The following is a 25,288-nucleotide window of genomic DNA, read 5'->3' on the forward strand; positions in this document are numbered from 1 at the left end:
ACTTACGACCATCTCATTAACATCAATAAATATACGATATCTGTGACTGGCTAGATAGCAAAGTGCATTGAGAATGTGACTGTTACTAAACATATCTCTGTGAGGGAAAATCAGAAGCCATGGTTGACAGAGGAAGTCCAGGCCCTGATGAGAGATTAGGATGCTGCCTCAGTTTGTTGAATAAAGTGGCGCTTAGGTTAGTTAGAACTGCACTTTCCCGCACCATCGGGAAGGCAAAAGGGATTATTCAGACAGTGTACAGTCGTTCCTGTGACACCAAAGACACAAAGTGCATCTGGCAGGACAATCAGACCACAGAGAGATAGAAGTCCACCCGATGCGTCAAGATCAGTGACACCTCTCTTCCCGATAGGTTGAATGACTTTTACACACAGATTGATGCACAGAATGAAGTTCAGGCGAGGAAGGGCACACCCTCTCCTCCAAGGTGTTAGCGCTGTGTCTGGCTGCAGGGCCTGATAACATGTCCGGTCGGGTGCTGAGGGACTGCACAACCCAATTATCAGAGATTCTAACAGACATCTTCAGCATCCCTCTGGAACAGTTCCCTGTACCAGCAGGATACAAGCCCATCATCCTGGTGCTCAAGAGAGCAACAGTGACCTGCCTCAACGACTACTGTCCAGTGCCACTGACCTCAACAATAATGAAGTGCTTTGAGTGGCTGATTATGGATCACATTAAATCCTTTCTTTCTTTCTTTTTCAATCTTTTTATTAATTTCGAAGTATAGAAACAAAACATAGCAATAATACAAATAGTAGGAGAAATATTGTTGCACTTAGGATAAGTAATTGTAAAATCAAATAGTGTAAGTTAACAAAGCTCCCAATCATGTAGAACTGACAACGGATAATACAAATTAAAAAAACTGAAAAAAAATGAAAAAGAAAAAAAAACAAACCCCATCCCCAAAGAAAAACAAAATTAATCAACTAAACTAAAAGACTCGGGCAAAACTAACAACTTAAAAATGGAAAAGAAGAAAACCTCAGCGTCGACGACTCCATTCCCCTCCAACAACAGTACAGAGAGATAAAACAAGTTTGGAAATGATCAAATTACATCAAATGAAAATGCTGAATGAATGGCCTCCAAGTTTTTTCAAACTTAATGGAAGGGTCATAAACTGCACTTCTAATTTTCTCCAAATTCAGACACAACATAGTTTGTGAAAACCAATGAAATACCTTAGGAGGGTTAATCTCTTTCCAATTCAACAAAATGGACCTTCTAGCCATTAAAGTAAGAAATGCAATCATCCTTCGTGATGAAGAGGTTAAATTATTTAAGTCTATCATTGGTAGTCCAAAGATAGCAGTAATTGGATGAGGTTGTAAGTCTATGTTTAGGACCGTTGAAATAATATCAAAAATATCTTTCCAATATTTCTCCAACAAGGGACATGACCAAAACATGTGGGTTAAAGAAGCTATCTTGGAATGGCATCTGTCACATATTGGATTAATATAAGAGTAATAACGAGATAGTTTATCTTTGGACATATGAGCCCTGTGGACTACTTTAAACTGTATCAACACAGGTTTAGCACATACGGAGGATGAATTCACCAACTGAAGAACCTTTTCCCATTTTTCAGTCGGTATATTAATCTCAAGTTCTCTTTCCCAGTCAGCTTTAATTTTATTAGAAGCATCAGGACATAAATTCATAATTATATTATATATAATTGCTACAACACTTTTCTGAGAGAGACTTAAATCTAAGATTTTTTCCAAAGTGTCCACTGGATATGGGTGTGGAAAATTAGAGGAAACTGTAATTAAAAAGTTTCTAATCTGTAAATATCTAAAAAAGTGAGATCTGGGTAAATTATATTTATTAGAGAGTTGATCAAAAGACATAAAACAATTATCCAAAAATAAATCGCGAAAAGATATTATACCTTTGGTTTTCCAATCAAAGTAAGCTTGATCCATCGTGGAAGGTTGAAAAAGAAAATTTGATATAATGGGACTTGCTAGAATAAATTGATTAAACCCAAAAAATCTTCGGAATTGAAACCTTATACGTAAAGTATGCTTAACTATTGGGTTATTTATTTGTTTTTATAATTTAAAAGAAGTAAAAGGAAGTGAAGTTCCTAAAACCGAACCCAAGGAAAACCCTTGTAATGAATTAGATTCAAGATTTACCCAATGAGGGTTTAAAGATACGTCCAAATCTCGTAACCAATATTTTAAATATCGAATATTAATTGCCCAGTAATAAAATCTAAAGTTCGGGAGGGCAAGCCCCCTCTCCTTTTTAGATTTCTGTAGATACCTTTTACCTAACCTAGGGTTTTTATTCTGCCAAATATATGAGGAAATTTTTGAATCTACGTTATCAAAAAAAGATTTTGGGATGAAAATTGGAACTGATTGGAATATATACAAAAATTTGGGCAAAATGATCATCTTAATAACATTAATCCGACCAATCAAAGACAAAGAGATTGGCGACCATTTGGTAAATAAAAGTTTAATCTGATCAATTAAAGGTAAAAAATTAGCTTTAGATAAATCTTTATATTTTTTCATAATTGTTATCCCTAAATATATAAATGAATCAGTAACCAATTTAAGTGGTAAACGTCCATAAATAGGTACATGCTTATTTAAAGGGAATAATTCACTCTTATTAAGATTCAATTTGTAACCAGAGAAGTTACTAAATTGAGCTAACAGATCTAAGATAGCAGGAATTGACTTCTCCGGGTTAGAGATGTATAACAACAAATCATCTGCATATAATGATAATTTATGTATTTCGTTTCCACGGGTAATACCAACAATATTTGGCGAGTCACGAATAGCAATTGCTAAAGGTTCAAGAGCAATATTGAATAGTAAAGGACTAAGAGGGCAACCTTGCCTAGTGCCACGAAAAAGACGAAAAAAAGGAGATCTATAATTATTTGTACAAACCGAGGCTACCGGGGAGTAATATAACAATTTAATCCAAGATATAAATGTCAAATTAAAATTAAATTTCTCAAGAACATTAAATAAATAAGGCCATTCAACTCTAAAGAGATAATACATTCCGGGGTAGTAAATGAGTGAATATAAACAATATTCATTAACCTCCTAATATTAAAGGATGAATAGCGATTTTTAATAAATCCGGTTTGATCCATAGAAATAATTTGAGGTAACACCTTCTCCAACCTAGTTGCTAGAATTTTTGAAAAAAATTTTAGAGTCTACATTCAGAAGAGATATCGGTCTGTATGATGCACAATCAGTAGGATCTTTATTCTTTTTAAGAATTAAGGAAATAGAGGCTTCGTAAAACGATTGTGGTAATTTACCTAAACTGATTGCTTCCTTGAATATTCTAGACAACTTAGAAGAAAGAATGGAGGAAAAAAATTTTTTAAATTCCACTGTAAACCCATCCGGACCGGGTGCTTTACCGGAATTCAATGATGAGATTGCAGTTATTATTTCTTCCTCTGAAATGGAAGTTTCTAATGATAGGGACTCTTCGGTTGATAATTTTGGAAAACTCAATTTACCTAAAAAATCATGCATGAAATTAGAATCATGAGGAAAATCAGAATGATATAGAGAGGTATAAAATTCTTGAAAGGTTTGATTTATCCCAACATGATCAACTGTGAAAGTATCATCCTGTTTGCGAATCTTAGTAATTTGACGTTTAACCGAATCAAATTTCAATTGGTTGGCCAGTAATTTACCCGATTTATCGCTATGAATATAAAAATCACTTCTAGTTCTCATTAATTGATTTTCGATCGAGGATGTTAATAATAAGTTATGTTCCAATTGGAGTTCAACTCTGTGTTTGTACAGCTCCTTACTGGGAGAAATAGCATATTTTTTATCAACTTCTTTAATTTTATCAACCAACAAAAGTATTTCATTGTTAACACGTCTTTTCAAACCGGCCGAATAGGAAATAATCTGACCACGGATATAAGCTTTAAAGGCGTCCCAAACAGTTCCATTGGAAACTTCTTCCGTAGTATTAGTTGAAAAGAAGAAATCAATCTGCTCCTTTATAAATTTGACAAAGTCCTGATCTTGAAGCAAAATAGGGTTAAATCACCATTGTCTGCTAGTACAAGAGGTGTCCAGTAACTTGATGGAAAGTTTCATTGGAGCATGATCTGAAATAACAATACTGTCATAATTACAATCAACTACATATGGAATCAAACGAGAGTCAATCAAGAAATAATCAATTCGAGAAAAAGAACGATGAACATGTGAAAAAAAGGAGAATTCCTTATCATTTGGATGTAGAAATCTCCAAATTTCTGAAATCCCAGAATCCAACATAAAAGAGTTAATAATAGTAGCCGACTTATTCGGTAAAGCCAGACTAGCTATGGATCTGTCCAACATGGGATTCAAACATAAATTAAAATCACCGCCCATTATCAACATATACTCGTTTAAGTTAGGAAAGGAAGTGAATAAGTGTTTAAAAAATTCAGGATAATCCACATTTGGAGCGTAAACATTAACCATAGCGACCTTTTTATTAAAAAGTACCCCAGTAATTAACAGAAATCTGCCATTAGGATCTGAAATAATGTCTTGATGAATAAGTGTAATTGAAGGATCAATAAAAATTGAAACGCCTTTAATTTTGGCCTGAGCATTTGAGTGGTATTGTTGTTCTTTCCAAAACTTAAAGAAGCGTTGATTGTCCTCTTTCCTTACATGAGTCTCTTGTGCAAAAATAATATGAGCATTCAGTCTTTGGAACACTTTGAAAACCTTTTTCCGTTTTATTGGATGATTTAAACCATTTGTATTCCAAGAGACAAAATTAATAGTATGAGCCATAATTGAGAATTAACCCTTTGGTGAGTAAGGGGTTAACCATAATGTGAGCTCATGAAATCGCAAGAGGGATACATGATTAGAGAGGAACTGGAAATCTCGACACTGCGGACATCTTTGTAGTTCTGAATCAGCCCAATAGAAAAAATTAGAAAAGAAAAAGACTATCCCAACCCCAAGAACCCCGAACTAAGCCAAAAAAGGCTGAAGAAAGCTCTAACTAAAACTAATTCTAACCCCATTTCTGCAGGGGGCAACTCCAAAAATATATGTTAAATAGGTGACCTCCCAGAAACTAATATATGTAAAAATAACCAATATAATAATTAGTCTACATAGTAAAAATTACTAAAATATATGAAATAAAAAACTTAGTCAATACGTATAATTAGTTAAAGACACGTAAATAAAAAATCACTACCAAAAGGAAAAAAAGGATAATGGGAAGAAGAAGCATAAGAACATGGCGTCTCGTAAAAGAAACAAAGGAGGTTATACAAAAAAGAAGACAAGTCGCCATTTTAATTATGCAAAAACCAAAAATAGGAAACATATAACTAAAAATGATCTCGGATCAGATCATTAATGATAACGAGAAAGGAAAAGTTAAAACAAAAGGTTAACTAAAGGAAAATGATGTTATTCACAGGAGATAAGTATTCTATATAAGTTATAGAATAACAACTATAGTAATAAACAAAGAACCAAAATCTTGGACATAAAAAACCTTCATCGCACGGTAGTAAAAAGTTTATTTTAAAGAAACACCAGAAAGGAAAAAAAAAATTGGTGCTGGAAGCACCCGACACAGATTAAGAGAGGGTGTCTGTATCAGATGGGAAGTTATCATCCAAAAAACTTCGAGCGGCAGTTGTAGAATGGAAAACACGACGATTTCCATCAGGAAGAGAGATTCTGAGATGTGCAGGATACAATAGTGCCGGTTTGAGATTTTTTTGATAGCATTCCGACATTAGAGGTTTAAAAGTCAGTCGTTCCTTCATCACTTCAGGACTGTAGTCTTGAACTATCCTGAAGGAATGCTGGCGATACTTGATCATCCCTTGTCGACGAGCAGTCTGGAGAAGTTGTTCTTTAACATTGACATAATGGAAACAAAGAATAACTGGTCTGGGTTTGGAAACAGCCGCTGCCAACTTTATCCACGGTATATGATGGGCGCGGTCGAGTAATGGAGGATCATTGGGAAAAACTGAACCGAACGAATCCTTTAAAAGTTGAGCAAAGAATATCGCAGGGTCTCCAACCTCAACATCCTCGGGTAAGCCAATTAAACGTAAGTTTTGTCTTCTCGATCGATTCTCAAGATCAATAACTTTGGATTTAAGTTGGTGGAGTTGTTTAGTAGTCGAAGCTAGATTCTTCTCTAAAATCTCAACTTTTGTGTCCGTCTTCTGAGATTTAGTATCCAGTTCAGAAATTTTTGCATCGTGTTTTTGAACATCAGAATCCAGGGATTTCAAAGAATCCATGATTGATTTTAAATCTTCATTGAGGCTTTGACGATGTTGTTCAAATTGAGCAGATAAACTTTCAGATAGTTTTATCCGATGCTGCTCAAACATTTCGTCCATAACTTCGTAAGCTAATTCTGTTTGTTTGGAATCGCCTTTCTTCTTTCCTCCATTCCCATCGGCATCTTTCCCATCTTTAGTTCTAGATCTCGTACTCATTTCTCTAAGCTTGAAAGTTACAGTTGACAAAAGGAAATCAATTAATCAGTAGATCAAGAAGATAAAGTAAATCTTCTGGTGTACTTAAAGTTGATTAGATCAAGGAGATCATAGGTTAAAAAAAGGATAACGGGAATGGAGCGAAGCCAAAGAGACGACCTCACTCCATGAGCGCTCCCTGCAGAATCCACATGAAATCCTATCTTCCTCCTACGTTGGATCCTTCCTGGTTCACTTATCACTCAAATCAGTTAGCTGAAGAATGCCATTAGCCTCTGCTCTCCATTCTTTACTGAACCACTGGAAAATGGTGCTTCATACATCAGGATGCTGTTTATTGACTTCAGTTCAGTGTTTAACACAATCATCCCTCAGAAGCTGCTGGGTAAACTCTCCTCATTAGGTCCAGCACCTATTTCTGTAACTGGATCTTGGACTTCCTGACAGAAAGGCCAGTCAGTCCACGTTGGCAGCAACATCTCTAGTCCTATCGGGCCAAGCATCAGCATCCTCCAGGGCTGCATGCCTCCAGCTGTTCATGCTGCTGTGGCACGACTGCACTGCTAGATCCAGCTCAAACCAAATCATTATGTGCACTGATGACGCAACAGTTGGCCTCATCAATAATGTTGATGAGGTGGCATACCGAGAGGGGGCTTGTAGAAGGGTGCAAGCGCAGCAACCTGAGTCACTACGTGGACAAGCCTAAAGAGATGACTTTAGTAAGGTGCAGGCTGACCACTCCTCACTGTCGTAAACGGCTCCTCCTTGGAGAGAACTAGGAGCACCAAATTTCTGGAAGTGCACGTAACAAACCTGTTTAGTCAAGAAAATATAGCAGAGTCTCCACCTCCTGAGGAGATTGACTCAACCTCCCCACCCATTCTAACCATTGAAAGTGCCCTGACCAGTTGCATCACAGTCTACTTGGGAAAGTAGCAAAGCATCTGATCACAAGACTGGACAGAGCACTGCAAGGACTGCTGAGAGGATCATCAGGGTCTCTCTTCCACCTATCTGAGATATTTATCAGGAGTGCTGCACACACAGCACTCAAAGATGAGCATCATCAAAGATCCCTCTTCTCCATCCCACAATTTTTCACTTCCTACCATCAGGCAGGTGGTAGCATTAGAACAGGGACTGTTAGAGTGGTGGCAAACAGCTTCTTCCCCCAGGCTGCGAGTCTGCTGAGCTTCCTGCCACTAGTCAGGTCTCTTCATATATGAAGCTCCAGTGTTGTTATACTGTTTATTTTTAAACTTGTATCGTAAATGCCCTTCAGGCTAAATATCAATCTCCTGGAAAATATTTTATTGTTTGTTAATTTATTTGTGGTAATATTATTGTGGTTATATGTACTGCATTGTTGGTACGGAGAAATGTTGTTTCATTTGGCAGTGTACATGTATACTGTTGAATGGAAATAAATTTGGACTTGAGCTTGTATTCTAGAGTACGTATGTTATCTTTTTCCTCATTTGTGATTTTCCAATAGAGTGAAGAATGTTTCTAAGTTAAAAATAATCTCTGTTTATATTTTCAAAGTGACAAATATTACCGTCAAAATTACCATGGCATTTTTGAGTTTATCACATGTTCTGGGTTTTTGTTTCAGAAAGAAAATTGCCATTTAAAGATCAGCTATGATTCTGGTTCTAACGAAATGCACAACATTTGATATATGTTATCTACTAATTGTGGCTTATCATATTTCTGATTCAAAATTATTAGCCCATAGTATTGTATCAATGACATTAAATCACCACCAGGACTAACCTCTACACCAGGGGTCCCCAACCTTTTTTGCACCGCGGACCGGTTTAATATTGACAATATTCTTGTGGACTGGCTGACTGGGGGGGGCGGGGGGTGGTGTTCAAGTTCAACAGTGCGTGACAGAGAATGAGGAAAGGTGCAGCTGACTCATATCATTTCATATCGCCAAATCATATCGTTTCCTCGCGGCCCAGTCACACATCTTTGTGGCCCGGTGGTTGGGGACCACTGCTCTACATAATATTTGTTAATGATTTCATGGAAGCTTACTTTTTGCAATATATCTGAGTGACTTGGCCTAGACATGGTGCTGTTTGCATTACAAAGCTTAAAGGGAAACACACACAAACTCACCTGTTAAACAGCATTTGTGGAACTGAATAAACAGTCGATGTTTCAAATAAGAAGGTGTGGAGAGATCTCCACCCCTACATCCTTATTCTGATTTCCTCCCCCTTGCTTTCCAGTCCTGATGAAGGGTTTCGGCCCCAAACGTCGACTGTTTATTCCCAGCCTTAGATGCTGCCTGACTTGCTCAGTTCATCCAGCACACTGTGCGTATTGCTCTGGATTTCCAGCATCTGCAGTACCTCTTGTGGTTAAAGGGAAATATGCTTGAGTTGATGCTAGTGTGTGGATTGTTCCACTGTGTGTCAGAGTTTAGCCATATTTCACAAAGTAATCATCTTTAGATTGTTATCTGAGACAAATGCAAGTTCACCAATAAGATCAGGGAGTTGAATGCATGATTTAGAAATTAGTGTGGATGAATTAGGTTTCAATTCCTAGGAGCTCTGGCAATAAAGGAGGAAGAGGAAGCTTTTCCATTGGGTTGGGCTTTACTTGAATTTAGCTGGAGCCAATAACCTAGTGAATCAAATAATTAGTGCTTTAAACGTAATAGATGGGGGAGATTCTGGTGTACAGCAGCTGAGTGGTGTAGCTAGCAGTGCTGCTGCCTCTCAGTGTCCTTCAATCCTGACGATGGGTTCTGTCTTTGTGGCATTTGTAAATTCTCCCCGTGACTGCGTGGGTTTGCTTTGGTTTCCTGCCACGTTGCACAGATGTGTGTGCTGATAGGGTAACTAGGAGTAAATTACTCCTGGTGTCCAAGTGAGTCATAGAACTGGGAAGATTTGAGACAAGTATTGAGAGAATCAAAAAAATGTAATTAATAAAGGATTATTAGTTGGTTCTTTGTTAGCTCAGAAGGTTTGTGAAGAGCTTCTTTCTGTACTGTATCTTTCCGTGACTGTTAAGGATAAGCTATAGTGTATGATAATGAAATGGGTAGTGATAACCAGAGTAAGGAATGAAGGGACAGAGTAACCATACATAAAAATAGGCTTCCATTTAGATTCAGAAAGGGAAGACCATTAAAAGGGCTAAGATGGAAGTCTCTGCAGAAGGGTCTTGGCCCGAAACATCAACTGTACTCTTTCCCATAGATGTTGCCTGACCTGCTGAGTTCCTCCAGCATTTTGTGTGTGTTGCTCGGATTTCCAGCATCTGCAGATTTTCTCTTATTTGTGATTCCCACGTTTATCTTGACTATACTACACTTCCTGTCCTGTCTCCTGTAAAAATACTATTCCCTTTTCTCAGTTCCTTCGTCTCCACAATATTTGTTTCCAGGATGCGGCGTTCCTTTCGAGGACATCCTTCTTTAAAGAACAGAGTTTCCCTCCCTCCATTATTGATGCTGCCCCCACCCACATTTCCATTTCCCGAACATCCATGCTCAGCCTATCTTCCTGCCACCATAATGGGGATGGAGATCCTCTTGTTCTTACCTACCGCCCCATCAGCCTGCACATCCACCATGAAAAGTGTTTTTACCCCCCCCGCCCCCGCTGCTTTCCACAGGGGTCACTCCCTCCACAATTTCCTTGTCCATTCGTCCCTCTACACTAATCTCCCTCCCTGCACTTACCCCTATATGTTCTCCTCCTGCCCATACACCTCCATTCTGGGCCCCAAACAGTCCTTCCAGGTGAGGCAACACTTCACCTGCAAACCTGCTGGGTTCGTCTATTGTGTCCAGTGCTCTTGATGTGGCCTCCTCTTCATAGGTGAGACCCGTCATAAATTGGGGATCGCTTCGTCAGGCACCTCCACTCCATCCGCCACAAGCAGAACTTCCCGGTGGCCAAACATTTTAATTCCAATTCCCATTCCTGTTCCACCATGTTAGTCCATGGACTCCTCTTGTGCGAAGATGAGGCCACCCTCAGGGTGAAGGAGCAATACCTTAAATTCCATCTGGGTAGTCTCCATCCTGATGCCATGATTATCGATTTCTCCTTCTGGTAAAAAAAAAGTTCTCCCTTGAAATTTCCCTCCCACCTGGCTTCATCTATCACCTTCTAGCTAGCTTCTTGCCCCTCCCTACACCTTTTTATTCTGGCATCTTCCCCCTTCCTCTCAGTCCTGATGAAGGGTCCTGGCCCAAAATGTTGATTGTTTATTCACTTTCATGGATGCTGCCTAACCTGCTGAGTTCCTCCATCAATGTGTGTGTGTTGCTTTGGATTTCCAATATCGGCAGATTTTCTCGTTTTGGAATATTCATAGACACTTGGACTTTCTGTGCTCATCTGGTATTTTGATCATGTTGACAAGGGCCAAAGGTTAGGGTCAAGTGGCTGAAATATAAGGCTGGTTTTGATTTGAAGATTTAATTCAGTCTTTAAAATTCACAACTGCTATTCTAATACTTTAGACTCAGAACATTTATCTCTGGTTCCTGAGATATTGGGTTAAAAATAAGCAACCAAAGATTGCCACCTTTGAATATTGGCAGGCCTATTATTAGTTAGTAGGTGGGTGAGCCTGGACCATATTGGCAAGACACAGCCTAGCAGAAGCACAAAAGTGAAGCAGTTCTGTGGTGAAAAGCTGGGCTGTCTCTGCTTGTTTCAGTATGCACTGGGAACTTTGTCACTTCCATCTATCACCATCCAGCTTCTGACACCATTCCCATGTTCACCTGCCTATTAACTCCACCTTATCTGACTCCACCTATTCCCTGCCAGCTCTTGCTCCGCCCCCTCCCCTCATCTTCTAACTCTGGCTATTGCTCCTCTCCCTTTCCTATCTAAATGAATGGTCTCGATCTGCACACTGTTCATAGAGATCAGATCTTTCCAAAGTGTATTGAGGTAGAACAAGGTAAAACAATAATGGAAAGGAAGTGTAGCACAGGTAAATGACAAGGTGCAAACTCATAACAAGCTGGATTGTGAGATCAAGCGTCCTTATTGTAGTAGGGAATCAGTTAATAGTCATATAACAACAGGGTAGAAGCTGTCCTTGAGCCTATTGGTATGACCTTACAGGGTTTTGTATCTTCTCCAACTGGAAGAAGGAAGAAAAGAGAAAGTCCTGAGTGGGTAATGTCTTCCATTTTGCTGGCTGCTTTACTGATCCTACAAAAGGTAAATTCGGCCTAGTACATCCCAGGTAAAGCCCTCCCAACCACTGAACACATCCACATGCAACACTGTGGTAGGAAAGCAACATGATATATAGGCACTTTGATAATAAACTTATTTTGAACTTTGATGCAGCGAGAAGTATAGATAGAGTTCATAAAGGGGAGTCCACAACTCTGCATTTTCTTACAGTCACGTGCAGCGCTGTAGCATCCAGATAGGGTACTTTCTGTGGTGCATCGATAAAAGTTGGGAAGAGTCAATGGGGGGGGGGGCATGCCAAATTTCTTTAGCCTCCTGAGATCATAGAAGCTAAAACTATGTAAAATTGTATGAAATTATATAATGCCCAGGTGAGATTTGACTTGGAATATTACACATAACTCTGGTCTTCTTACCTAAGATTCTTGTGATAGGGGGAGCGTAGGAAAGAATCACCAAATTAACTTCTGAAATAGGGGGATAACTTAGGACTTCTGCCATATACCCTCCAGTTTAGAGAAATGAGAAGCATTGAACCATACAAAATTCTTTTGGGGTTGAACAAGGTAGATGCAGTGTAGAAGTTTCCCCTGGCAGACTCTATAGCTCGCAATCAGAACATGGGATCTTCCTTTTGGGGTTTCCTCACCCAAGTGATAGTGAGTTTTTGAAATTCTTTACCCAGGACACATGGAGACTCAGCCACCATGTTCAAGACAAAGAATTATAGATTCATGGATATTAGGGAATAGAATATAAACATCCTATCCCTCGATTCCCTTAATATCCAAAATATCAGCCATGATTTTGTTGAATGTCGAAGCAGGGCAAATCCTGTGCGGCTTACTCCTGATTCTACTTGCTGTATTTTCTGATGATGAACTCGAGAGCATAAACTCTGCATGCAAACTTAGTTCCATTTTAAGGGGATGGAGCATATCCGCAGACACATTAGTTTAACGAGACGATGGAGCCCTGTCTTTCTTGTTCATGCCACACACATTGCTGGATGGTAGTTATAAAAAGTGGCGGCAGAACTGTTCAAATCTTAAAGTTAAAAATTAAGGACACAGCCTATGAGCTATTCTGTTAAAAGGGCATACATTTATATGTTTTACAGAAACTGGAGTTTTAATATTAACTCTGGATTCTGTATTCACTGGCAATTCCAATGTTTAATGTTCATCCTCAGACCCAGAGCTTCAGCTTTGGGAAGACATTTCAGAGAACAATTAAGAGTCAAACACCTGAGTATGTCTGGATTCAGGCGAAGCCCCAAACTAGGTAAAGGTAACACATTTCATTCTGTGAAAAGTATTTGTGAAATGTAACCGATTTTTTTTCGTGGTTACCATTACCAACAACAGATTTAATCAAATGGTCCATATCATTTGAGGGAAAGGCCACTCCTGTCCAGTTAGAGGTAAAAAGCTCAAATCATCAGGTAAGTATTCCAAATCACCTCTATGGAAAATTGCTAGAGAGGAGATTAAAATAGTCATGGTGAATTAGAAGAGTGGCCATCTGCTTCTTCAAAAGATTTGTATTGAAAGGGTATTCGAGGTGGAAAGAGACATAGCTGGACATGTAATAGGGCAAAAAATAGTGGCAAGTTAGAGGATTGGGAAGCTTAACAGAAGGCAACTTAAAACTCATTAAGAAGGTAAAGATTGAATACAAAAGTAAGCTAGCCAATAATGCTAAAGAGGATACATAGAAACAAAGAAAACCTACAGCACAATACAGGCCCTTTGGCCCGCAAAGTTGTGGCGAACATGTCCCTACCTTAGAAATTACTAGGCTTGCCCATAGCCCTCAATTTTTCTAAGCTCCATGTATCCATCCAAATGTCTCTTAAAAGACTCTATCGTATCTGCCTCCACCACCGTTGCCGGCAGCCCATTCCATGCACTCACCACTCTCTGCATAAAAAACTTACACCTGACATCTCCTCTGTACCTACTCCCCAGCACCTTAAACCTGTGTCCTCTTGTGGCAACCATTTCAGCCCTGGGGAAAAGCCTCTGACTATCCACATGATCAATGCCTCTCATCATCTATCAGGTCACCTCTCATCCTCCATCATTCTAAGGAGAAAGGGCCGAGTTCACTCAACCTATTCTCATAAGACATGCTCCCCAATCCAGGCAACATCCTTGTAAATCTCCTCTGCACCCTTTCTATGTTTTCCACATCCTTCCTGTAGTGAGGCGACCAGAGTTCATTCAAGGTGTGGTCTGCAAGGAGTGTCTGTATGACCTCTCTGTAGAATGCATGGGTTTTCCCCGGGTCCTCCAGCATCCTTCCCACAGTCCAAGACATTCTAGGTAGGTTAATTGATCATTGCAGATTGTCCCGTGATTAGGTTAGGGTTAAATCCAGGTTGTCGGGAGTTACTGGGCAATGAGGCTTGAAGGACCGGAGAGGCCTGTTCTGCGTGGTGTAACTAACTAAATAAATAACTACACCAACATCATGTATATGAGTGGCAAATGATGTAATAAAGGGATTCTGGAGGAAGGTCATCTTTCGTGGGTGGATGTGTATGGCTTTGGGGATGACAAGCAGTCTAGATATGAAGCTTAGCTCTCAAAGAACCCAAATCTATGGTTTTGCATAGCCTGATTCAGCCTGACTACGTTTCACAATATTTATTTGGATGAAATGTTGACCCTATTTTGATGAAGTCAACCACACAGTAGTGTTGAAATGATTGCGAGGTCAAAGCTGGGTAAAAACAAGGCTGCATTTTATTAGAATATGTCCCTAGATTTTTGGTATTATTGAACATGAATTAAATACCATTTGCGACCCAATTATGTATTTTTACATAGCCATCTATGAGCATGTCTCTTCTTCCCTCCTGATCTTCGCAAGTGAAGAACCAGCTATCAGCATTATTATTAGCAAGTTTTATAAAAAATGCCATTATGTGTAGCTCACAAACTTAACATAATAAATGGATATGGTATTTCAAAATTCAGTAAAGTGAAGTGAATTTTTGAATAAAAGCTTTTAAGAGCTTTATTAAAAGCAAGATTGTCAATTTGTAGATAAAAACAGGACTCTCTTTAAAATGTTAACAGAGAATTAGTGGATGTTGCCACCTGGTGGTTCAACAGTGAATTTATGGTCAGCTTCCAAGGACTTCTAAATTGCTCAATTACAGATTAAAACAGATAAAGAACAACTGGTGCATCGTAGTTACAATTGAATCAGTTTGTTCTTTTTCCATTCAGTTTAGCAATTTTGCTTACATCATTCAACGATTCTATCTTATTTGACCTTGTCTTTTAGCCATTTAAGTAACTTTCCAAAAGTGATGTACCCAAGAGTCACTTCTGAAACACCCAGTTTCCAGTTCTTTGTACAAACTCAATGATTTGTTGCCAATGATCAGCATGCTGAACCATCTCCAATACATGAATATTTCCCTTCTACTCTTGTGATCAACAATGTACACTAAATCAGGGCTTTGTTCAATAATAGCGTAACCTAGACTTTGATGAAGCTGGCTGAATGATATCATTAATCATTCTATTTGCTTCATCTATTATTGCTCTATAGGGAACTCTCACAGGTATTGATACATTATCTGTATCGTTATCTATAATCTCTAAGTCTTTAGAGATTATTGTACATACCAGGAAACCAAAATATTATTTCATGAAACCAAGTTAAAAGTTGATTTTGCCGATCAATTCATTTCATTCAAGTGTTGGCATTTATGTTTCCTTGTTATTTATCTTTTATTGATGCAAGGCTCATCATTTGAAATCTGATCTTTGTTCAATTACTTGAGAAATGATAATGACATGAAATAGGGCTGTTAAAGGACCTGCAATCATTGAAGTAAAGTATTTTCAGATTCTTAGAGTTAAAACTGGCTGGACCTCCCAGCTTCTTCTAGTGTGCTCAGTAAAATAACTTATTAAATAACATACTCACTTATTCTTTTAATCATTATTGTTTTCTATAGTATGTTTTGTTTTACGCGACTGAACTCTTGTGCTCATGGTCAGTAAAGCTAAGAACCATCTATCTGTACATATAATTCATCCAAGCTTCAGGTGTGACTTTTAACTATTTGAAGGGAATTGCTTTAACCTGTTTCCCTGCCTTCTCATTTCTTGGTAAAATATCTGTGAAAAGTGTCACTAAGGAACCCCAGATATTAACACTGATTTGGAAAGATATTGGATCTTCAGAATACTGGTTAAGGTAGCTAGCTGCTGTGACAGTCTTTTGCTACACCAAACAGTTTAACATATAGTGCATTCTAATGACTGGATCTGTTAGTGACTTAGCAACATCATTGGAAATAACTAACAAACAATGGGCTGTATTCATTGTGCTAAGCAATACTAACTGTGATGGTAATTTAAACCCATATTTATGCTTCTAAAAAAATGTTTGCTGAGTTCATGTAAAATGTTAGAAATTAGTCAATTGAATGAATTACTCCAATGCATTGGGAAGAAATCATTTTTAGTTAAGTAACTGAGTGATTAAATACTTCCAATTAAGAACTGAAAGCAGAGTTCTCAGCCATGTCTGTCCGAGAGTTGGGCTGACTTTGGCTGAACTCAGGTAGGTGACGATCACCAGGGCAGTGGAAATAGTTGACGTGTTGGTTTTAGTTTTTCAGAATTTCCCTGATTTGGGGCAGGTTTTATCAGATTGGGAAAAAGTAAATACAACTCCTTAATTTCAAAAGGAAGAGACGCAGAAAGTGGGAATCTACTGTCCAGTTAGTGTAACATCTGTCACTGAGAAAGTTAGAAGCTAATGTTGGTGACAATACAGTGGTGCATTTGAAAAATTCTAAGTAAAAGACAAACACAGGACAACATAAGGAGAACTCTGCACATATTAGAACAGGTTAATAAGAACGAGACAGAGACAATGGTAGTAGGATTGGACGCTGAGAAAGCTTTTGATTCGGTTAGTTGGGCATTCCTATACAGAGTGTTAGGAAGATTCGGCTTTCAAGCAAGGTTTATTAAAGTAATTCAGACTCTGTATGACAGCCCAACAGCCCGAATTAAGATAAATGGGGACCTCTCTGACTCCTTCATTTTAGAGAGAGGCACTAGACAGGGATGCCTAATTTCTCCTCTCCCTTTTGCGCTATATATTGAACCACTTGCCCAACTAATAAGACAGAGCGAAATCGTAAAAGGTATCAAGGTGGCAGGGATTGAACAGAAAGTGGCGTTATTCGCAGATGATGTTTTGGTCTATCTGAGTGAACCAGAAAAATCATTTATAGGATTGTTTACACTGTTGGATGACTTTGGGAAAATATCAGGTTATAAAATAAATGTAAAGAAAACGCAGGTTATGTCCCTAAATTATACACCATCCAAAAAATTGCAGGATACATACGATCTTAAGTGGGAAGCTAAATCATTAAAATATTTAGGAATAACCCTGCCGAAGGATCTTTCAACACTGTCACAGGTAAATTATGGGCCATTAATCTCAGAGATAAATATGCATAGATGGAATCTTATCCCCTTTTTAAGTTTAAATTCAAGGATAAATACTATAAAAATGAATATTCTTCCTCGGTTATTATATCTTTTCCGTACTTTACCAGTGGAGGTGGATGATAATCAATTCAGGGAATGGGACAAATGGATTTCCCGCTTCATTTGGCAAGGAAGGAAACCTAGAATTCGATATAACACCTTACAGTTAGGGAAGGAAAGAGGAGGTATGGTTCTTCCTTGCCTGAGAAATTATGTTTATGCCTCACAGATAACCCCTCTGTTATATTGGTGTAATAGGGAATATAAGGCTAGATGGAAGGAAATAGAATTTGGATTAGTTGACAGTTTTCCTCTTCAGGCCTCAATAGCCGACAAAGGATTGATGGCCCAGTTGGAAAAATTTAATAATGCTTGGATAAATCTTACATTAAAAGTATGGCAGAAGGTGGTTAATTCATGTGGAATTAATAACATGCTAAAACTCTTTAGATGGTGTGCATATGATACCGAATTCCTTCCCAACAGAGGAGATAAAAGATTTGAGCTATGGATAAAGAAAGGTCTTACAACCTACCTCTCATTTATAGATAAAAGAGTATTACAAAGTTTCCAAATCCTGCAGGACAAACATGGCCTAGAACATAATGACTTTTTTAGGTACCTTCAAATACGAAACTATGTTAACCAGAGTTGTAGATATACAGACCTATCAACAGTAGAATTAGAATTTTTCAAGATTCTGAATTCGGCTTGCAGTTCAATACCTAGTAAATCAGTTTCTTGCCTATATAATGCACTCTCCCATGCTAAAAATGTAAATACACTGTATATTAAAGAGAAGTGGGAGAAAGAAGCGGGGTTGGTACTTTCAGAGGAGGCTTGGGGGAAAATCTGCAGCTTTCAATGGTCCTCGACTAATTCTTTGACTTGGAGAGAACATTGTTGGAAAAACATTATAAGATACTTCAAGACCCCATATCAGGAAAAATATAAAGATACAAATGTGATGTGTTGGAGAAGATGCGGCTCCAAGGAGGCAAATCATTTTCATATTTTCTGGGATTGCCCTAAATTAAGTCTATTTTGGGAAGGTATTCATAGAACATTAGTTAGGTACTTAGGTCCCAGATACCTCTGAACTTTGAGACGCTCTATTTGGGGCATGTATTGTTCCTTGAACAGAAGGAAGATATAAAGTTGCTGCAGGCCCTCTTAGCGGCAAGTAAGAAATCAATCACTAGAAAATGGCTAAATCCAATACCACCTACATTAGAAGATTGGTACGAAATTATCTTGGAAATATTTAAAATGGAAAAGTTGACTTACTCCCTAAGAACTAAAAAAGAAACATTTTATCAAATCTGGAATAAATGGATTGAATATATAACCCCAATGCGAGCAGACTTTAGATGACTCTCCTAATGATTTATATTGCTCTTCTCATCAACACAGTAATATTGCTAACGTAAGCACCCCTAGTCTAAATGTTTGTTGTTTTTTTTTGGAAAATAGAGAATTAACACAAGTAAAGGGAAAGATTTGGGAAAGGGATAAAAAAAAAAGAAAAAATTAAGTAAATAAGTACATAGGGATTGGATAATTATGTCTGCGGGCAGGAACAAGCACGAACAAATTGGGATATAAACACCTACAATGGTTGGTATATAGGCTTGTATGCAACATTTTGGACCAGTGGAAAAGGTCCAGAAGGGTTGTATGGAAACTATTATTACCATTTTTCTTAACAACTAATTTCATTACTTAGCCTAATAGGTTAGATTTACCACAGTACATAATTATCTATTTAAATGTTTATTTTGCTTTTATATCATCTCAATGTGTATTTAAGAATGTATTTCTGATATTTCTGATCGTGTCCAAGATATCCTGAAGTGGGAGGGTGAAGAGCCAGAGGTCCTGGTACATATAGGTACCAATGACATAGGTAGGAAAAGGGATGAGGTCCTGAAAGAAGAATATAGGGAGCTAGGAAGGGAGTTGAGAAAAAGGACCGCAAAGGTAGTAATCTCGGGATTACTGCCTGTGCCACGCGACAGTGAGAGTAGGAATGCGATGAGGTGGAGGATAAATGCGTGGCTGAGGGATTGGAGCAGGGGGCAGGGATTCAAGTTTTTGGATCATTGGGACCTCTTTTGGCGCAGGTGTGACCTGTACAAAAAGGACGGGTTACACTTAAATCCTAGGGGGACCAATATCCTGGCAGGGAGATTAGCGGGGGCTACTGAGGTGCCTTTAAACTAGACTGGTTGGGGGGTGGGAATCAAATTAAAGCGGCTAGGTGTGAGGAGGTTAGTTCACAACAGAGGGATGGGAACCAGTGCAGAGAGACAGAGGGGTGTAAAGTGAGCGTAGAAGCAAAAAGTACAAAGGGGAAAAGTAAAAGTGGCAGGCCGACAAATCCAGGGCAAGCATTAAAAAGGGCTAAGAGAGTTGTAAAAGAGCGCCTGAAGGCTTTATGTGTCAATGCAAGGAGCATTCGTAATAAGGTGGATGAATTGAAAGTGCAGATTGTTATTAATGATTATGATATAGTTGGGATCACAGAGACATGGCTCCAGGGTGACCAGGGATGGGAGCTCAACGTTCAGGGATATTCAATATTCAGGAGGGATAGACACGAAGGAAGGGGAGGTGGGGTGGCGTTGCTGGTTAAAAAAGAGATTAACGCAATAGAAAGGAAGGACATAAGCCGGGAAGATGTGGAATCGATATGGGTAGAGCTGCGTAACACTAAGGGGCAGAAGACGCTGGTGGGAGTTGTGTACAGGCCACCTAACAGTAGTAGTGAGGTCGGAGATGGTATTAAACAGGAAATTAGAAATGTGTGCAATAAAGGAACAGCAGTTATAATGGGTGACTTCAATCTACATGTAGACTGGGTGAACCAAATTGGTAAAGGTGCTGAGGAAGAGGATTTCTTGGAATGTATGCGGGATGGTATTTTGAACCAACATGTCGAGGAACCGACTAGAGAGCAGGCTATTCTGGACTGGGTTTTGAGCAATGAGGAAGGGTTAATTAGCGATCTTGTCGTGAGAGGCCCCTTGGGTAAGAGTGACCATAATATGGTGGAATTCTTCATTAACATGGAGAGTGACGTAGTTAATTCAGAAACAAAGGTTCTGAACTTAAAGAGGGGTAACTTTGAAGGTATGAGACATGAATTAGCTAAGATAGACTGGCAAATGACACTTCAAGGATTGACGGTGGATATGCAATGGCAGGCATTTAAAGGTTGCATGGATGAACTACAACAATTGTTCATCCCAGTTTGGCAAAAGAATAAATCAAGGAAGGTAGTGCACCCGTGGCTGACAAGAGAAATTAGGGATAGTATCAATTCCAAAGAAGTAGCATACAAATTAGCCAGAGAAAGTGGCTCACCTGAGGACTGGGAGAAATTCAGAGTTCAGCAGAGGAGGACAAAGGGCTTAATTAGGAAGGGGAAAAAAGATTATGAGAGAAAACTGGCAGAGAACATAAAAACGGACTGTAAAAGCTTTTATAGATATGTAAAAAGGAAAAGACTGATAAAGACAAATGTAGGTCCCCTGCAAACAGAAACAGGTGAATTGATTATGGGGAGCAAGGACATGGCAGACCAATTGAATAATTACTTTGGTTCTGTCTTCACTAAGGAGGACATAAATAATCTTCCAGAAATAGTAAGGGACAGAGGGTCCAGTGAGATGGAGGAACTGAGCGAAATACATGTTAGTAGGGAAGTGGTGTTAGGTAAATTGAAGGGATTGAAGGCAGATAAATCCCCAGGGCCAGATGGTCTGCATCCCAGAGTGCTTAAGGAAGTGGCCCAAGAAATAGTGGATGCATTAGTGATAATTTTTCAAAACTCGTTAGATTCTGGACTAGTTCCTGAGGATTGGAGGGTGGCTAATGTAACCCCACTTTTTAAAAAAGGAGGGAGAGAGAAACCGGGGAATTATAGGCCGGTTAGCCTAACGTCGGTGGTGGGGAAACTGCTGGAGTCAGTTATCAAGGATGTGATAACAGCACATTTGGAAAGCGGTGAAATCATCGGACAAAGTCAGCATGGATTTGTGAAAGGAAAATCATGTCTGACGAATCTCATAGAATTTTTTGAGGATGTAACTAGTAGAGTGGATGGGGAGAACCAGTGGATGTGGTATATTTGGATTTTCAAAAGGCTTTTGACAAGGTCCCACATAGGAGATTAGTGTGCAAACTTAAAGCACACGGTATTGGGGGTAAGGTATTGGTGTGGGTGGAGAATTGGTTAGCAGACAGGAAGCAAAGAGTGGGAATAAACGGGACCTTTTCAGAATGGCAGGCAGTGACTAGTGGGGTACCGCAAGGCTCAGTGCTGGGACCCCAGTTGTTTACAATATATATTAATGACTTGGATGAGGGAATTAAATGCAGCATCTCCAAGTTTGCGGATGACACAAAGCTGGGTGGCAGTGTTAGCAGTGAGGAGGATGCTAAGAGGATGCAGGGTGACTTGGATAGGTTGGGTGAGTGGGCAAACTCATGGCAGATGCAATTTAATGTGGATAAATGTGAAGTTATCCACTTTGGTGGCAAAAATAGGAAAACAGATTATTATCTGAATGGTGGCCGATTAGGAAAAGGGGAGGTGCAACGAGACCTGGGTGTCATTATACACCAGTCATTGAAAGTGGGCATGCAGGTACAGCAGGCGGTGAAAAAGGCGAACGGTATGCTGGCATTTATAGCGAGAGGATTCGAGTACAGGAGCAGGGAGGTACTACTGCAGTTGTACAAGGCCTTGGTGAGACCACACCTGGAGTATTGTGTGCAGTTTTGGTCCCCTAATCTGAGGAAAGACATCTTTGCCATAGAGGAAGTACAAAGAAGGTTCACCAGATTGATTCCTGGGATGGCAGGTCTTTCATATGAAGAAAGACTGGATGAACTGGGCTTGTACTCGTTGGAATTTAGAAGATTGAGGGGGGATCTGATTGAAACGTATAAGATCCTAAAGGGATTGGACAGGCTAGATGCGGGAAGATTGTTCCCAATGTTGGGGAGGTCTAGAACGAGGGGTCACAGTTTGAGGATAGAGGGGAAGCCTTTTAGGACCGAGGTTAGGAAAAACTTCTTCACACAGAGAGTGGTGAATCTGTGGAATTCTCTGCCACAGCAAACTGTTGAGGCCAGTTCATTAGCTATGTTTAAAAGGAAGTTAGATATGGCCCTTGTGGCTACAGGGGTCAGGGGGTATGGAGGGAAGGCTGGGTTCTGAGTTGGATGATCAGCCATGATCATAATAAATGGCGGTGCAGGCTCGAAGGGCCGAATGGCCTACTCCTGCACCTATTTTCTATGTTTCTATGTATAAATAATTGTAGTTTTATACATATAAAAAAATGGAAAAGGTTATATGTGTGAAAAAAGTACATGATAATTGTGAACTCCTTATCCAAATAAAAATAAAATTAAAAAAAAAGAAAAGTTCTAAGTAATCAAATATTATTTTTGTTTTGCAAAAGGGAAATCATGTTTGATACTTTTTGTTAAAGTTATTTGAAGTAGGTTCTGTAGGAGGTAAAGGAGAACAGTGTATGTACTATAGTTAGGTTTCTAGAAGGCATTTGATAAGGTACCACATCAAAGGTTAATTTGACTGCAAAAGTTTATTGGCATGTATAGAAGATTGGAGAGTACATAAATGTGTCTTTTTCTGGTTGCAAGTAGTAACAAGTGATATGCTTCAGGGGTCAGTGCTGTGACCTCAACTTTTTACAATCAATATAAATAATTTGAGTAAAGGAATAAGGGATCATAATCATATGTGCAGTGTGCTGTTGGTAATGTATTTTGCACCTCGGCCCCAGAAGAACACTGTTTCAATAGTCTGTATTCATGAATGGTTAAAGAATAATTAAACGTGAACTTGAACTTCAAATTGGAAGCAAAGGTATAATTGATCAGTTTGTTGACAACACAAAGATAGGAATAAATGAAGGTTGTTAGGGGAGTTAAGAAGGCTAGAAAAAGATGTGGTATCCAAGAGCCTGATTCACAAAAAGCTAGCATGAATATATTGCATGTAGATAGGAAAGCTAACAGAATGTTTATTGCAGGAGAAATTGTATGAAGGGCATTGGTAAAATTACATCAGGTGTTCCATGTAGAGTATTGTTCTCCTTAGGCTGTGAATGTCTTGGAAGCAGTACAGGGAAGGCTTAGTAGTAATGTCTGGAATATGTTGGTTGTTAGATGAAGAAAGACTGCATAAACCAAGCTCATATCTGTAGTGATTTGGCAGCGTGAGGAGGGACTTGATACAAATGTGGAAGACTGAGAAATCTTGACGAAGTGGATGTGGAGAGGGTAGTTCCTCTTGTGGGAGAATCTGCAACTAGGAAATTAGCATAAAAAAGACACTTTAAAATGAAGAGAAGGTAACATTTCTTTATTAAGTCATCATAACCTCTCTTCCTTAAAGGGCAGTGAAGCAGAGTCTTTGACTAGCTTACAGGTAGAGGTAGATAGATTCTTGATAAACAAAGGGGTGAAATTGTTGGAGGCTCTGATGGGGTATTGATGTTACAGTCAGATCCACCATAATCTTATTGAATAGCAGAACAAGCTGAAGAGGACTGAGTCGGCTAATTCTGAACCCAGTTTGTATGTTCCTGTGATTCAGTCTATGTAACAGACTTTGGTCAGCCCTAGTAATACCAAATGGAAGGCCATTTAGGTCATCACTGCCGGTTATAAATGATTATACTGAATGGTTTGCTAGAATATTACTCTTCTATAATTTACTTACAATAAGCAGCAGGGAAAATATTTAGTAAGGTGAAATACAGCATGTTTTGTTTCATTTTGGTTTGTATGAAAATCACTTGGTTTAATTAGTCAAGGGATCCTCCTGTCATTAAAGCAAACTGCAAGTGTCCTGGTTAAGTATCTACCCACTAACTGGTTTGACTTGCAACAACCTCCACTTCTGTGAATTAAACCTGAAATCAAGCTAACATAATATTTTCTCAGGCTGGTGTGAGAATCTTCAGATTGAAATAAATGACAAAATGCCTTTTATACAATCTCTGATTTGAGGCATATTTTGATCTTACTGAGCTTTTAGTACAATCACTGCATGCTTCTGTGTAAAGCTGATATATTGAAGGAGTATCAGAATCTCTTGTTTCAGATGATATTTTAAGAAGACAATTAACAATAGCTTTGAGCAGAAGAGTTAACTGTTGTTTTAAAATCATGTGTTTATATAGCACTTTGTCCAGCTGTGCCCATGCAGTGGTGGCTCTGCTCTATCCATTCTCCTGGCAACACACCTTCATACCAGTGCTTCCGTCCTCCATGATCGACATTGTCTGTTGTCCAACACCCTTCCTGGTGGGCCTGCTCTCCAGCTCTCTCCCTAAACTAAAGGAGCTTCCAGTTGAAGAGGTAAGACCGCAGAGATGTTAAGCTGGTTTGCCTATACCACGTGGTGCTGGAAGTTAATAAAGATGGCCGCCATTTCAAATCCTCAACGAGAAAGGAATGAAACATAAATTAAACAAAGGTTTCCATATATTGCAACAATTAGTATCTCTTTGATGTACCACATTGAGTGACATGTTAGATGACAACTGGTCTCTGAATACAAGCCTTTCTTTACTTCCAGAGTAAACTTAGAATGTCATTTGCACTCAAAGATGTGCCTGTGTGTTGAGGTGATGTATGGTTTGCATGGATCTGCATATATTAAAAGTTCACCCCCCTACTCATGCAAGGTCATTGTATTCTGGCTCCAACCTTCCCGTCTATTGATTTTAATATATTGAACTTGAAAGGCAGAGTAACACACACTAAAACACTCCATAATGTGCTTGAACTTGACTTGAGCACTAGTTCCCAATTCTTCCTGAATGACTAAGGAACAAAATAAAAACATGGAAACAAAGCCAAGTAAAAACATAGTAGGAGAAAATATATTTGAGGAGAAAACTCTAAAAGAGGCACTTAGGATGAAATCACCAGTACCTAGGCCCCAGATTGCTGTAGGAAGAGTGAAGTGGAGAACCTGA

At 39.0% G+C, this 25,288-nt stretch overlaps 1 protein-coding gene across 6 annotated transcripts in view; it reads left to right on the top strand.

Annotated features, from left to right (window-relative positions):
• dennd2b (DENN domain containing 2B) overlaps window positions 1-25,288 on the top strand; it is a 521,803-nt gene that overhangs the window by 474,244 nt on the left and 22,271 nt on the right. For all 6 annotated transcript variants that reach the window (XM_063061873.1, XM_063061872.1, XM_063061875.1 and 3 more), the window contains one exon: window positions 24,488-24,665. In XM_063061873.1, coding sequence (XP_062917943.1) covers window positions 24,488-24,665 — 178 coding nt within the window. The remainder of the gene's footprint in view (window positions 1-24,487; window positions 24,666-25,288) is intronic.

The sequence above is a fragment of the Mobula hypostoma genome, chromosome 11 (genome assembly GCF_963921235.1).
Source record: "Mobula hypostoma chromosome 11, sMobHyp1.1, whole genome shotgun sequence".
Lineage (NCBI taxonomy): Eukaryota > Metazoa > Chordata > Chondrichthyes > Myliobatiformes > Myliobatidae > Mobula > Mobula hypostoma.